The sequence below is a fragment of the Canis lupus genome, chromosome 31 (assembly GCF_011100685.1).
Source record: "Canis lupus familiaris isolate Mischka breed German Shepherd chromosome 31, alternate assembly UU_Cfam_GSD_1.0, whole genome shotgun sequence".
NCBI classification, from domain to species: domain Eukaryota; kingdom Metazoa; phylum Chordata; class Mammalia; order Carnivora; family Canidae; genus Canis; species Canis lupus.
In genome coordinates, this window is record NC_049252.1 from 8,940,059 (window position 1) to 8,956,102 (window position 16,044).

The 16,044-nt window shown below is 35.0% G+C and overlaps 1 protein-coding gene across 9 annotated transcripts in view; it reads left to right on the forward strand.

Annotated features, from left to right (window-relative positions):
- The window catches only part of ROBO1 (roundabout guidance receptor 1), a 1,125,490-nt gene that overhangs the window by 1,056,698 nt on the left and 52,748 nt on the right, over window positions 1-16,044 (forward strand). For all 9 annotated transcript variants that reach the window (XM_038581198.1, XM_038581196.1, XM_038581200.1 and 6 more), the window contains 5 exons: window positions 4,635-4,756; window positions 5,417-5,648; window positions 6,631-6,752; window positions 9,729-9,900; window positions 14,073-14,270. In XM_038581198.1, coding sequence (XP_038437126.1) covers window positions 4,635-4,756; window positions 5,417-5,648; window positions 6,631-6,752; window positions 9,729-9,900; window positions 14,073-14,270 — 846 coding nt within the window. The remainder of the gene's footprint in view (window positions 1-4,634; window positions 4,757-5,416; window positions 5,649-6,630; window positions 6,753-9,728; window positions 9,901-14,072; window positions 14,271-16,044) is intronic.

Genomic DNA, 16,044 nt, shown 5'->3' on the forward strand with positions numbered 1-16,044 from the left:
TGTAAAGAATGCAGACACAATGACAGCTGTAAAGTGAATTTAAATTTTTGTCCCGAGGACAGTGGTCACTACCTAGGAGACTCCATAGTGTGATTGCCTGCTGCTTTTCTGTTACATATGCCTATGAATGCTTTTGTAATCTATAACCTCATTTGTGAATGAGGAGGTAGTTAACATTTAATCTGAAAATTAATTCAGGTCTTTTTACATTTTCACTGACTTACCTTTATACATGAATAGCTAGTTGAACAACCCAAGTGAAATAAACTCATGTCAATTGGAAGACTGGAAATATGGTGAAATAGGCATGCAATTTTGAAATCAAAGGATTTTTAATCTCACCTCCTGAACCTACTAGCTGTATAGCTCTGAGCAAGTTAGTTTGTCCTGAGCTTCAGTTTCCTCACTTATAAAATGGGGCTGAAAATATGTACTCCACAGGTTTGGACGAGTATTAATTAATTTATGACTATACAAGACACAGATTTGTTTTATGCCATGAGAAATTGTTATTGGACTTATATTTCTTTCACTGTCTGGACTAAAAAGAAAGGAAGTTGATAAACTTTGCAGATATAAAACTGAGAAAGACAGGATGAGGAATGAGACCATCAGAATTAAATATATCAGTAGACGGAAATGATGAGTCAGCACTAACAAGATTAAAATTAATGGAGCAAATTCAAACATGTGCTGCTTAAACTTAAGTTTTGAAAATTAGCTGTAGAAGCATAGAAAGGATACCAAGCTTAAAGGGGAATGCATGTGTGTGTGCATCAGGGTGGTGGGGTTAGACAGATTTCAGTATTTGAAGTCAATTAAAACACCTATTTTACCCAACTGAGTGATGAAATTGCTAAAAGAACAAATGTATTCTTAGCTGGCATTAGCAGAAGTGTGTCTGGATCAAGCAAAGCATCTCTTCCCTTTACTCTGAACTGGTCAAATTGTGAATGGGATAATGTATTCTTTTTTTGAGCACGACATTTTCAGGTAGACTTTTTTTTTTTTTAAGATTTTTATTTATTTATTCAAGAGAGACCATAGAGAGAGGAGGAAACACGGACAGAGGGAGAAGCAGGGTCCCCGTGGGAAGCCTGATGCAGATTTGCTCCAAGGATCCCGGGATCACCACCTGAGCCACAGGCAGTCAACCATTGAGTTGAGTCAACCATGGACTCAACCCAGGCGTCCCTCAGGCAGACTTTTAAGAGGAGGGCAATGAGGATAGTTGGTGAGGCTGCATTGAAGGCTCAAAATCACATCATTGGAAAAGAAATTCAGGGATCTTGGTGTGTTTTACCCCCAAAATAATAGAATTAGAGTAGACATGATATTTTTTTTTCTTAACATTTTAAGAAACCATGATGTAAAAAGGATATGCTTAATTTTAACTCTGGCAACAAAACAGGACCAAAGAGAAGTAACATTGAGGAAGATTTCATTGTCTAGTTCTTGGATGGATTTTAGATCCTGTGAAGCTCAGCTGAGTTAATCCTCGTTGTAGCAGGAACTTGGGGAAAAAACCTGGAAAAAAGAACAAAACATTTTTGTAGTGAGGATAAGGAGAAGAGCCAGGGGTAGAAGGTGCTCAGGGAAGGCTTGCTGGAAATTGATTCCTAAGAGAGCAGCCATAATTTCTATAACCATCTCTGTAACATGGCTGCAAAAAAAACAGTCTTCCCCCAGTAGAGATTGCTGTGAAAGAGTTATCAGAGTTTAAGGTGCAAGGCACAGCTTCCAGTTGAGAACTCAGGTAGAGGTCACAGTTGGAGTTAGAGCCTTGCCACAGGGTCATTGAGATGTGTGATAAGGCAAGGAAGATGACGTGAGTCATGGGCAAGTAGGGAAGGTGTTGGCCCTTGCTGGGATGGTGGGGTTGTTGCCACTGTAACTACTGTGTTTCCTCCACGTGTCCTACTTGCAGAGCATTCTGAGCCCTATCTTTGAAGAATATGCACATAGACACAGAATGCACAGCATATGTATGACATGATACTGAGAACTCAGTCATTGTAAATAATGAAGTGAGGCCTGGATAGTCTCTCTTCAGAGACTTGTGTATAGGGAATGCCAATACTGGGGAAGCAGCCGGAAAGAATTACAATCTAAAATTTCCTTGAGTTTAATTCTGAATGTTTGGAAGGACCTTTTACATTATAATACATTTTTTTTCTAAAAGGAGGAAGAGGACAAGAGCAATAAAAGGACCAATTCAAAAACTTTTCAGTGTTATTAGATATTACTTTCATTCCTTCTCTCTGATGCGATATTTACTGAATATTCTAGGCTGCTGTTGGCAAAATAGTTACACTAGGCAAGGGAGTTTCCTAGTGTTCAGGAAGGGACTGACTGACAAGTTTATCTCAAACCAGAGAAATGAGAGATTATGCTGAAAATCTTAGTAGCTACCTTTTAAAAAAATGGTTATTTACATGCTTGGTGATACTTTCTAAAAGGCAGAAGATTCTGAGGATAGAAGCTTACATATGAGAGGACATATTTAGAAGCTGACATGATTTGTGTGCTTTTCATACAGTAATTCCCTTTCACTCAACCAATGTTTATTAAGCACATTGTACATGTGTGGCACAGTGTTAGGTGTTCTGGGTTCGCCAAGATTAATCCAATATCTGCTTTTAAGAGAAGGACTTTATGTGACTTGCAAAATGCAGTTCTCACAGCAACCCTCAGAAATATCTGCCATTGATATTGCCATTTGACAGATTAGAAAACAAAAATAGCAAAGTTAAGAAATCTTTCCAACGTTTCATGGCTGACAAGTTGCTGAGTTGGGGTGCAAACTCAAGTCTGTCTTATTGCAAGGACGTCACTCCTCTCCCAGAGATAGATGGTAGCTGGTATCATATAGGTATGATAGGACCAATAGGAACTAGTAGGGAAGGGAGGACACTTGATGAGAGGGTCACAGGCAAGTGCTTTCTCTCTTCTAGGCAGTGGTAATAGGTTGCTTGAGAGCCAGTGTTAGCCAAAGGTGTGTGGAAGGGATGACAAAGTATGAGAAGCCAAAATTATCTCAGTTTTTGTCATTTTGTTTATTTATAGGCTTAATTGATGGGCACATTATAGGTACAATCGAGGGTGTTGTATCTAAGAGTCTTCAATAGCACTTTGATCTACTATTCACCTACCTTCCATAGAGTCCATCAAACCTTGACAACCTGATTTTTTGGTTTATTTGTTCCAAGGTCTTTATTTACATTCTAGTTAGTTAACTTATAGTGTAATATTGGACAACCTCATTTTTAATATACATATTTCTTGCTTAGAATATCTTTAAAGATACTTAGTCATTCAGAAAACTAAAATTCTCATTTCTGCTGTTGATGGGATGGTAAATAATCTAGAATACATATGCCAACATATAATACTCTGAGAAAGAGAATTCTGGCCACAAAAATCTCTTTATTTTCTTCCCTACTTCACCCTGTGTTCCCTTTTATTATTATTATTTTTTAAGATTTTATTTATTCATTTGAAAGAGAGGAGCAGAGGGAGAGGGACAAGCAGACTCTGTGCTGAGTGTGGAGCTGGACAGGGGCTTGATCCCATGATCCTGAGATCACGATCTTAGTTGAAATTAAGAATCAGAGGCTTAACCAACTGAGCCACCCAGGAACCTCCACCCCTTTATTATTGTAAGCAAAGCAAAATATCTGTATTTAGAAAACCACCTTAGAAATTGGCAATTTTTATTGAGTACAGACTTTAGAACTTTGACAAAACCTCTCCTTATTGGGGAAAAAATGTGCAACATAAATGAATACTAGTACTAGTAGTATTCTAATTCTTACTTTTTTTTTTTTTTTAATTCTTACTTTGTTCTTGGTCTCCTTTCTTAAATTTTGGTGTTCTTGAGATGAAGAACTTTTTATTTAACATTTTTTACAGTGATATAATAAGCGAACTAAAGAACAAATCATTAAATAGATAGTTAAGGGCTCCTTTTTCATCAGATCTATTCTATTCTATTCTATTCTATTCTATTCTATTCTATTCTATTCCATTCCATTCCATTCCATTCCATTCCATCTATTCTGCTGGTGGCTTCTGGATCCCTTACCTAGCTACTACTAACTTACCATAGACCTTATTTTGGAAGATATCCACATTCATCTTATATAAGATGTAAGGTATCTAATTTCTTTTTGTGTTTGCTTTTCACTTATTATATGTTTCCATTCTGTTCATTACTCATCCACCCTTTTGAGATTTCTGGTTCTTTTCTTTCTTGAATAGGATCACTATTGAATTTTATAACTTACTCAGAGGGGGGAATTACAATAGGCTCCTCATCCTTGGCGGGAAAGCAATCATTCATGGTAGGAAGCACCTTCAGAAGCTGCTTTTGCCATTGTTAACTTTTGCTTTCTGCTCTTTCGTGCTTTCTCCATGCTCTCTGCTCACTTGGGTGTTTTCTATGTCCCCATCTTCCCCCTATGCTAATAAAAAAGTTACGTTGTTCCCATTTTACTCTGTATCACAGGCTGGCTTCACAGTTGGAATGGTTCTTTTCTGAGAGTTGCTATGAATGCAAGGATTGGTGCAGCATGCTTTCATTCAAGTCAGTTACCTTGCACAGGATGTAACACAGTCTTCTTGGATTGTTACAGATGTTCCCCCAACAAGTCAGGGAGTAGATCACAAGCAGGTCCAGAGAGAATTGGGAAACGTCGTACTGCACCTTCACAACCCCACCATCCTCTCATCCTCTTCCATCGAAGTGCACTGGACAGTGAGTCATTATTGTTACAGTATTTGATTTCAGTTTTAATAAGCAGTTGACTTCTGGGAGATGATTATATGAAAAAAATATGGAATAGATATCTGTTCCCCACTTTTCTACCAATGGCAACTTTATGTAAGCATTGTTTATTATGGTAGCTCTGCACTGGCTTTAAACAAGAAGTTTCATGTTGTGTGTATTTTCTATTATCCCACAATAGTAAACTTTACTGTTATCAAAAGAAAGTAACATATAGTATTAATTATAAACATATGACTTGTGATAGGATCATTATCACATACATTATTTTTTAGACTTTAGAAATATTTGAATAGTATTAAATAGGTGTTTAAAATTAGAAAGTGGTAAAACACATTTTCTCATCTTTTTGATCTTGACATATCTTCAGATGTCTGTCAGAGGACTGCCATGATGCTTAAAGTTTCTGCATGAACCATAGAAATTAGTATCTAATATTATATATTAAGCTGAAAAAGTGAATGTATTACAAAAGATAGTGATTTATTTTTCGTATTCTATTTTATGTAAACTAGAAAACTATAGAGTAAAGCCAGATAGAATTTTTTTATTTTGTCACATTTAATTTTCATCATTTTTTAGTAAATCAATAAAAAGATATAAATGGTTTCATTTTTGTCATTTTAATAGGTGGACCAACAATCTCAGTATATTCAAGGATATAAAATTCTTTATCGGCCATCTGGAGGCAACCATGGTGAATCGGAGTGGTTAGTTTTTGAAGTGAGGACTCCAACCAAAAATAGCGTGGTTATCCCTGATCTCAAAAAGGGAGTCAACTATGAAATTAAGGCTCGTCCTTTTTTTAATGAATTTCAAGGAGCAGATAGTGAAATTAAATTTGCCAAAACCTTAGAAGAAGGCAAGTATAATGAAATGTGTGATTACTGTGCATGCAGTACATTTGTTAGGTTTTTATTAACCTAGTTGAAAAAATTTTAATGTTAGTAGTGATATTATTAACTGTCTTGATATTGAACATTATGTTTTGCTAATAGAATTTGTTCGATTAGAACCACTGAAAACCAAAATTATGTAATACTTGATTTGTTTTAATAGTGGCCTATATAAAAATGTACAGATGTCAACTATGTATTACTTAATGGCATATATAGGATGTATTCAGTTCTTGAGAACTGAAATTCGCATGTAAAGATGAATTTGTTCTCAACTTGCTTGACTTTCATTAATTATTTTCCATTCACTTATTGAATTACTTTGAATAATAACTTATAAGTAAGGTGAGTTATGTTTTCATTTCCCAGGAGTTTCTGGGGTTAGCATTTTATGCCTATTCCTCATATCTGTGGATACCCCACAGCTCTAGAAAAATCCCACAGAATAATTGGCCACCCAGTGTATTTACATAAAGATAACAAGGTTACATGTCACAAATATACTCTTTAAAAAATAACCAGAATTTTCCCTAAAATCAAATCTGTTTATGATTTTGATTACATAAGTGATGGGATATAGTTAATGTCATGGATGATTAATAAATATCTTTATACTGTGGAACATTTGTAAGGAGAACATGGGACTAGAGTTCCAGGGTAAGAGAAATAAGAAATTTTCCTGGGATGTTTTGTAGAGATAATTATATAACTTTGGTCATGGAAAATTTGCAATAACAAAAGGTTTAGCAATACTGAGGAGAAAGAAAGTTAAATCATTGAGGTCTATTCAGACTTGAATGAGATACACCTTTAAAACATATGGGTATATTTACAGAGATTTTCTGTGGTTAAAAAAATATTAACATATAGTTAATACTTGACTTTAGATGTTGTGTCTTTCAGTGATCTCTATTTTACTCATAATGTGTCTACTTTTTAAAACAATAGCACCCAGTGCCCCACCCCAAAGTGTAACCGTATCAAAGAATGATGGAAATGGAACTGCAATTCTTGTTAGTTGGCAGCCACCTCCAGAAGACACTCAAAATGGAATGGTCCAAGAGTATAAGGTAATACAAATACAGTAATTACTGATGGACACCCTTCTCCCTACAAAGAAAAAGAAAGAGCTTGTCTAAATTGTGGATATCTGGCGCCATCTGCTGGTTCATGTGGCAACATGTAAGATTATCTTAAAAACACTCCTGTTTATTCAGTCATTGTGGAATAATTCTTAAGCCATTTTAAAAAATTAATTAAAAGAAATAATCAATATGGCCACAAAATTTATAGGTCCATATAATTTCACATAAACCATATATAATAGTGCTAATTTAAAAAGGGCTTCCTTTTTTTACTCTAAAAAAATAGCTTGAATATATTTTGTAGGATTGGGTTGCCCTATGGAATTGACTGAGTCAAATTCTATCAAATATGGCTTGCTTTCTTTTTTTCCAACATATTTGAAGTTTTGGAACTTTGTAGCTAAATTGGAAAATTTGTTTTGACGTGCAACAAAATTTATTTTCTATAAAACTTGTTTTAGTCTCTAAACAAAATTTCATGTCTCAGAGGAGATTCAATTATAAATTTATGTATGTTTCAATGGATTTTAAAAATAGAGGATGTCAAGTGAATGAATCTAATAACTCTGATAATTATTTCGACCTGTGAAGCTCTAGTGATTATAGTCTTACATCGATTTGTTTTGAGCAAATATTTTCAAGCATGCCAAGGTACAGTAAAAACAAAGTTAGACTCATAAGATGTATTCTATCAATGAATCTGTATTTTAGGAAAGTCTTAATGATCTGTGATAAATGAATAATAGATTGCATCAGAGAAATCTCAATAGAAAATAGATTTTACATGTCTTTTTTTCAACATGTATGTAAACACACTGCATGCTAGAAGAATTTTAACTATAGAACATGTATCTCTAGATACTGTTTTATATTTCCATGATACCTGAGTATTTTTTCTAGTTACTAGCTAAATTGTGGTACTTAGTAGCTTATCTCATATATGTGAATATTTTAGACTATGTCTATTGATATGAAACTGATCTTAAAAAGATGAACACATTTATTTTCTACAGCTTATTAGTACTAACATCAGAATAACTTGTACATTCATTTCCTGACTCAGTAGGTCTGATAGGGGGTCTGCATATGTATTTTGGTTGATCTTTTCAAGGTGATCTGATGTGCACCCTTGGTAAGGCTTGCCAAATAAAGACCACCAATGTCCCTTTGAGTAGCAAATTGATTTGTACAGTAACTAGATATACTGAGCTTAATTTCAGACCTAATATTTTCTTAAAATGATTTTTAAAACAGGACTGAAGTATGTTTGTGAAATTTGCTAGAATTTTTAAAGGGTGACGTTTTAAAGTATTTAAAATAGTGCATGAATGCCCTGTGACTGTTCTAAGATACTTCAAATTTGACCTTCTAGTGTAATTGAGTCATTAAAAGGTAAGAGTCTCTACAATTTAAGTGTTTTCTTACAAATTTCAAGGTTATCTCAATATGAGTAGTGACAGGATGCTGTGGTGCAGTCCAGCAAAATGAACTATTATTGAGATTTTTAAGGATTTAAAATGAGGTGGTGTCTCCTGCTCTCCAGCAAAATTGTGTAATATAGGCATTTTCCCCTAAGAGTCGAAACTCATTTCTTTCCAGAAGAAATGCAAAAGGGTGGATTTCACTTAACTTCATGGTCAATTTAAAATAATAAAATGCCTTTCAGAGCCTGATTGACTGGTACAAAATCAGTTTGTGGCTTTGGTTCAGCTACGTAATGTAATTGGGGGAAAAGAAAATCACAAAGGACTCTTTATTTCCAAATGGTCAGGACCTGGTATAGAGTTTGACCGTTTGCTGGTGTTATGCATTGAAACTGTATTAAAATAATATTAACTTCCAAAGGAAAAAAATGAAAGGTTATTGCTCACATAATAGGGGACACTGACACTCCTAGATTTATTTTAAATCCCATTTCCTATTACAGTTTAGACAATAGGCTACTTGAAGCTAATCCTACATTTTGCTTGAGGACATCGTAAAGAATATAGAGCATGTTTTACTACTCCATGGATCATTTTCTTATGGTAACTGAGTCCAAATACTGTCATGTACCATATCCAAAATCTGAAACATTGCAGAAGACCACTCTATGAATAAATAATCCTTTAGTGAAATGTAAATTAAGGATTACAGCGTAGTTCAGAAATCTTACTTTCCTGAAAATAATTTCCTGTCACAACTATCCTTATCAAAGTTAATGAGCTATATAATTTTCTTATTAAAAGAACATTTTCCTTTCAAGTCAAATATGTATTGTTACTCTTTATGATCTTATGTATGTTATCAAAGACTAATTAATATTCCTGCTTAAATTAAATACAAGATAGAATTCTAATTTTCTCTCATTGATAATGCAACATACCACAGGCTGAGTAGACTCCTAGGAAGATCCTAACTCCTTAGGTCCAATTTTATTTATTTATTTTTAAGTAAACTCTTACACCCAACATGGGGCTCAAACTTAGGATCCCCAGATCAAGAGTTGTATGTTCTACTGACTGAGCCAGCTGGCACCCCTGTCCAGTTTTATTTTTAATAACCACATTTATGCAAAAGTACTTTATAGATTAAGTTATTGTTCCTTGTCTAGATACACAAAGCTTTTTGCAAAGCCCTTTTTTCCTGGCAAATAATTTCTAGGTATTTAAAAAACAACAACAACCTGATGATTTGGGGTTATAGGAGCCTGTGTTTTGGAGCCAAAATCTGTAGACTTTCCTGACATAATCCTTGAAAAGTATATGAGAAATTTCAGAGATCTTGAAGGTACTGCTAACCCTAGGATTTAGTTCTGTCTTCTCAGAACTAGAGCCTAGGGAAAAATGATTTTGGAAGCATCCTCTGTTAGGTCCATGATAAGTCTGTACTTGGTCTAGGTCTAGAACCGAAAAACCATGTTGATCTTTGCATCAACGTAAATAATTTACCAGCTTAAAATTCCTTGTGCTCATCTTGCAGGTTTGGTGTCTGGGCAATGAAACTCGTTATCATATAAACAAGACGGTGGATGGTTCCACCTTTTCTGTGGTCATTCCTTCTCTGGTTCCTGGGATCCGATACAGCGTAGAAGTAGCAGCCAGCACGGGAGCTGGAGCTGGGGTGAAGAGTGAGCCACAGTTCATCCAGTTAGGTGAGTGCCAGTATAGATCTGGCCTGAGAGTATCGCTGCACTCATTGTACTGCCTCTTTGTTTTTTGGAAACACAGTGACAAAAATGATAATGTTAGCTTTAAGATATATACATAATACATTGCATAAAATACATAAATATATAACAGAACTATATAGGTAGGTATATGATATATCATTATTTAAATGTATATTATATATCATAACTAAACCTAAACTAGCCAAGCACACATTTTACATTATATTTCAAGCAAAAGTTGTCAGCAGCCATTGTCATCCTAATTTCATCCTATTAAATTTTCCTTTTTTTTCTTTATTTTTCTACACAACAAATACTATTAATTGAAGACCAAGGATACCTCAGTGAACAAGAAGACACAGTCTGAACCTAAATGGAATTTATAGTTATTTGGATTAAAAAAAAACTAGTGAAAAAACTAGAAAAAATTCTAGTGAAAAATTTAAACTAGGTATTAGAAGTTTAAGCAGTATACAATTTATAGTTACCATTTTGGCATCTATTTAAAACTGTAATTGCTTCTTATAAAAAAAAAGATAGATTGCAATGTCAAAGAGAATTGGAATGCGGTTACATGTTAATTACATAGAAAGTTATATATGTTGTGTGCTTCAAAAGTGGTTAGGGGAATTAAAAAAGGAAAAACATTTAAAAAAAACTCACAGAAAAGCCTTTTTATAGGGAATGTGGCATGAACATAACATACAAATTAGTAAGTGGTTACTAGTAAAATCTAAAGCAAACAACAGCAAAAACAATTATAAATGGAGAGGGGAGAGAAAAGCATCAGTATTGCAAGGCTACATTTAAATTATGAAAAATGCTGAATGTATAGTCAACTTTGGTTTATCCTTTCAGATGAAAAGTTAAGCATTAGTTAAGATTTTATGTCAGTTGCTAAATATGGAAAAGGGTCTGACAAATGCATTTTTATACTTGACAGATAAGCACATAGTATGTTTGCATTTGGATGATAATTGGTGACATCCTAGAAATTATTTCAAAACAAATTCAAGAAACATTTGACCTTGAATAAGCTTTTTTGCTGTATAAACTTTACATTTTGAAAACTCCTATTGCTATTCCATTGTTAAGACAGTGCTATCTGCTCCAACAGATGTCTTTGACAAGTCTCTGCAATATAACATGATAAAGTCTACCTGAAGTGCCGTAATTATGGCGTGGGACTCTGTTGCATGTAGATGTGGAGGGTCGCAGGCTGATGAGGCTTACCATTTTTTTTAAGGCTTTATTTATTCACGAGAGACACAGAGAGAGAGGCAGAGACACAGGCAGAGGGAGAAGCAGGCTCCATGCTGGGAGTCTCATGAGGGATGCGATCCAGGACCCAGGATCATGACCTGAGCCAAAGGGAGACACTCAACCCCTGAGCCACCCAGATGTCCCAAGCCTTCCCTTTTTTAACATGGAGCTTCCAAGGTTGACCCAAGGCCAGCAGAAAGAAAGAAAAGAAACGCATAGTGTGAGAGAAGGTTTAATGCTGCAGGTAGACCTCCTGCGCAGAACTCAGTCATGTGATTCCAAATAGATGAGAACACCACAAAATGAAGTTGCTGCCTCAGGAGTTCCCTCCTGAAAACTCTGTGGTGTGACAGTAGCATTCATCCTTTAGAGGAGAGCTTGCTGTATCTGCCACAGCTATGGACCAGAATTTGATTTGGGGATTCTTTTTAAACAGTGATTACATATGCAACTTTTAAGCAAAAAGTTCCATGGTTTATTTCAGGTTCATTTATTACAAAATTACAAAATAGGAAACTATTTAAAAGAATTGCTTGATGTATCTGTTACAACATTAGGTTAGATATGGGGAAAAATAGTCTAAATATAGACTTTTTACTCAAATAGTTGCCCAGTTTTGTGAAACATCAGTATTAACTTATTAAAATTGATATTATAAGTTACACTGTGATGATCCTATACATTGTTGATGTCATTTACCTATTTTTTATAACATACAATTTTAGTCCTTTGTCAAAGATGAATTGAAAAAGGACTGTGTGTTGTTTTATTTATTTAAGATTTAAATCAGTGGATTGCAGGGTAAAATTAGTTTTCTTAAAATTATAAATGTGTGCCAGTTTTCCATGTCATAATATAGCCTCAGCTGCAGGGAGACAAAGACTGAGATACAGAGTGGCCATTTTAATTCATTAGTCACACCACACTTTACTCTGTTAAGCCCATCTGGTCACTTGCATGGAACCTCTCTTGGCTGTCTTCGTAAAATCTGAAGCTACCCGACTTAACCTTGCACAAATAGCCATGGAATCTATAAACTTAGTAGATACAAAGAGTATATCAGGGGAAAAAAAAAAAAAAGAATAGATCTGCTTGGTGAACTCTCAGAGGATGAAGTGCTTTTAGGAAAAGGATATATAAAAGAGCCTGGAACATGAAATAAAACTTTCAGTCAACAAACAGTTGAAGGCAGGTGACTGAGACAGCTTATAAAAATAGATTTTTCAGGTTTGACCCTCTATAGAATAAAATCTGGAAATCTGCTTTTAAAAAAAAAAGGCAAAACACACACACAAAAGTAGCGATTTAGCTACCATTTTACATAGAAAGGGGTGCTATTTTCCCAAGGTTGTATCCTTAGCTTTTGAATACTATTTATTTTTTCCTACCAATGTCTTATTGGGGCACCATATCATTTAATAAGAAAAAAATAGCCTGTAACTTTTTTTTTCTGTTTGAGAAATGTTATTTATATATAATGAGCTATTCCAGTTATTTTTCTGGAAAAAAAAAGGAATTTTGGACTAGAACAAATGTCTCTATTTTAAAGCAGGTTGATTAGCAGAACATTTTCAGAGTCCAATTAAAGTAGACGATTGTAAGAAAGCACCATTGTTAATGAAATGGGCAAACACCTTCTTGTTTCACCAGATGTTGTGGGGGAAGAACATTAAGACCACAGGCACTAGGTGGGAATTCCGCCCACTGGGCATCCTCAGAGTCGGCATCACTCAGTCCCAACAAAGTGGGATATTGCTTTGATCGTAGAACAATGGCTTCCAGTTTTCTACAGACTTTGCTGACTGCTCTGTATGAGTGATGACATGGCGGGCTTGAAAAATGAATATCTTATTAGTAAGTTTAAACATAAATGAAAAATAAATAAATTTTCGTAGCCAGAAATTTTATCAATTTTAAATTATTGAATCAAAATAACAGAAAACATAAGCCTTTTTGAGTTTTCATAAGCCTTTGACTGTTCATAACACTTGATAGTTCTGGTCCATATTTAACATTCTTGTATCTATTGCTGGTCATGCCTATTATTTTAGAAGAAAGTGATTACTTAAAAAAAAAAAAAGCACTTTGGGGCGTCTGGCCGGCTCAGCCGGTAGAGCATCCGACTCTTGATCACGGGTCATGAGTTCAAGCCCCACTTGGGGTGTAGAGATTACTTTAAAAAAAAAAAAAAAAAAAAGAAAGAAAGAAAGATTATTCATGAGTTATTTCAGTGGTAACATTTTAATTTTTCTTTGGTTTTAGATTATACTAAATTTTATAGACCCTGTGAACATAGGCTCAAACAATGCATGTCCCAGACATTTTAGAGTCTTGGAATATAGTCATATAGTTGGTTTTAGGGAGGAGGAAGACACACACGCTTTTTTTTCAATATCTACCTTAAATAGAGGAAATAACATTTTATCATCATTTTTAGAGCATATAATGGAAGATTTCTATAGAAGTCTGAGAAGTTTATATCTTTTTTTGTGCAACTTATATGGTACCCCTTATTTATATAGTCCTATTCCGATATTTCATTTTTTATAGTTGCCGCTTTGTACTTAGCACTGTCTCGTGAAACTTCATCTAAGCAATAAGCTGCAGAGTATTGGGGAGTAAAAAATAGAAATTGTGTGCCATTGTCTTTGTTTTTAAATATATTCCATAAAACCATTCCATCATATGGCTTTACATTAAAATAGAGTAAATATAATTTCACTGAAAATCTCATGGACTGTTTGAATGAGCATAGGTGGTTGTCATAGAATTAAAGGCAAATTATTGTCCAAAAATTAACAAAGTACTGATAGCCATTGTATATGATGCAAGTTTGCATTCATTATCTCACTGCATTTTAAACCCACATTAATCCAAAGATGGCTTTTCAGATTCTCATGGAAACCCCGTGTCACCTGAAGACCAAGTCAGCCTTGCTCAGCAGATCTCAGATGTTGTGAAGCAGCCAGCGTTCATTGCGGGAATCGGGGCCGCCTGCTGGATCATCCTCATGGTCTTTAGCATCTGGCTCTATCGACACCGGAAGAAGAGAAATGGACTGACTAGTACTTATGCGGGTATCAGAAAAGGTATTACCTTTCCTCGGTTTTTCATTTTTTAAAAATGTTTAAGTAACTCTTGATTTTAATCTGTGATTCTAAAATATTGATGGTTATAAATCTCATATTTTACTCTATGAAGATTTTTTAAGGTGCTTTTATTTTTTTAAGTGCTTTTATTTTATTGTGATCTCTACATATTAACTCCTCTTGAGTAGCAATACCTCAAGGCTTATCTGTTTTAGGCTCAATTCCTTTAAAATACAGTTTGCCAAGGTAGGTCTACACTTGGTTGTTAACACCATCTCTTGTGCTCTTAGAGAATCACTTCATTGCTTTATGTTCTCAAAGAAGTGTTTTAATCTCCTTGTCACAGGAATTGCAAATACAAGCTTTGCACTGCCTCACATAGCTTTAAAGGAAGTGCTGTTGCCTTTGTGAAGCTGAAGGGATTATTTATAAAATTATTTTATGAGTATTTCTGATTAGTTACAAAATAGTTATTTCTTACGGATTATGAAATGCTCAACTAAATGATGTGCCTCCATTTGCAGAGAGGAGGTTTAGTACTTTTTTATTGTTGTATTTAAAGTTGCAGAGTTGAATATATATATGCTGTTAATTAATAATGGGGATTTCCTTACAAATGTGTGTATAGGGTTAGAAGAGAAAGTTTACTTGACCACTAGTATTTATAATTTTGTGGATGAACCAAGTATGCCAAGACACTTTTTTCACAGACACTTTTGTCACATATCCTTGAAGTCTATAGGTTGGTGATTTGTATATTTTACTCTTTGATGAGATTTGTTAACACTATCAGACAGATAATCCTTCCTGCCTCCACCTCCCCACAAATATATTAATCAATTCTGGGCCTCTGTGATCTACAGGTAGGGTGACTAGAAGTTCTGGTTTCAGGATAGCATCCCAATTTATGTCTTTAGTCTAACAAATTATTCAGGGTCCTCTTGTTTGCTCTCAAAATTGTCCTGGTTTGGCATGGCAAATTATGCATTCACCCTAGTTATATAGGGATTATATGTAAACCTAAGACAACACTTTTGCTTTCTGCAACACAAATTTAAAGACAATCACCAATGAACACATCCTCTCCTGCACCATCACCACCCTTCCTTTTTTTTTTAACCACCTTTCCTTTAAAAAAAAAAAAAGTCTACATATTTTCTAAAGATTTTATTTATTTATTTGAGAGAGAGAGTGAGCCCGCACATGCAAATGAGCGCTTGTGGACAGGGAAAGGGGCAGAGAGAGAGAGACGGAGTCTCTAACAGACTCCAAGCCAAGCGTGGAGCCAGACTTGGGCCTCAATCCCACAACCCTGAGATCATGACCTGAGCTGAAATCACGAGTCAGACACTTAACCAACTGAGCCACCCCAGCACGCCAAGTCTACCTATTTCCTTTTTTCCCCCCCAAGTCTAAATATTTCCTTAGGGGACATTTAATCAATTATATGGCAAAGTCAGAATCTGTAGTGCTAGCTAGAACTTTTCTCAATGAGAAGTTCTATGGACTGTCCCTATACACTTCTAAAACAGCCTGGGACAGCAGTCTAAAATATTTTGTTGTCAGTCACAAGGGGTCTTGGCAAGAAAGAGTCAACACAAATTCATCACCCCTACGCTAAAAATAAATTAACATGCCCCCTCCTGTGGATGTGCAGTAGTCTCTTCATGTACATACGTTTGCCGTAGCATGATGATCCTTCAAAACATTTTTTTTCAGATATGCATTCTATCTAGAGATGAAGCAAAATGTTAGTATCCCAGCCTGTGAAATG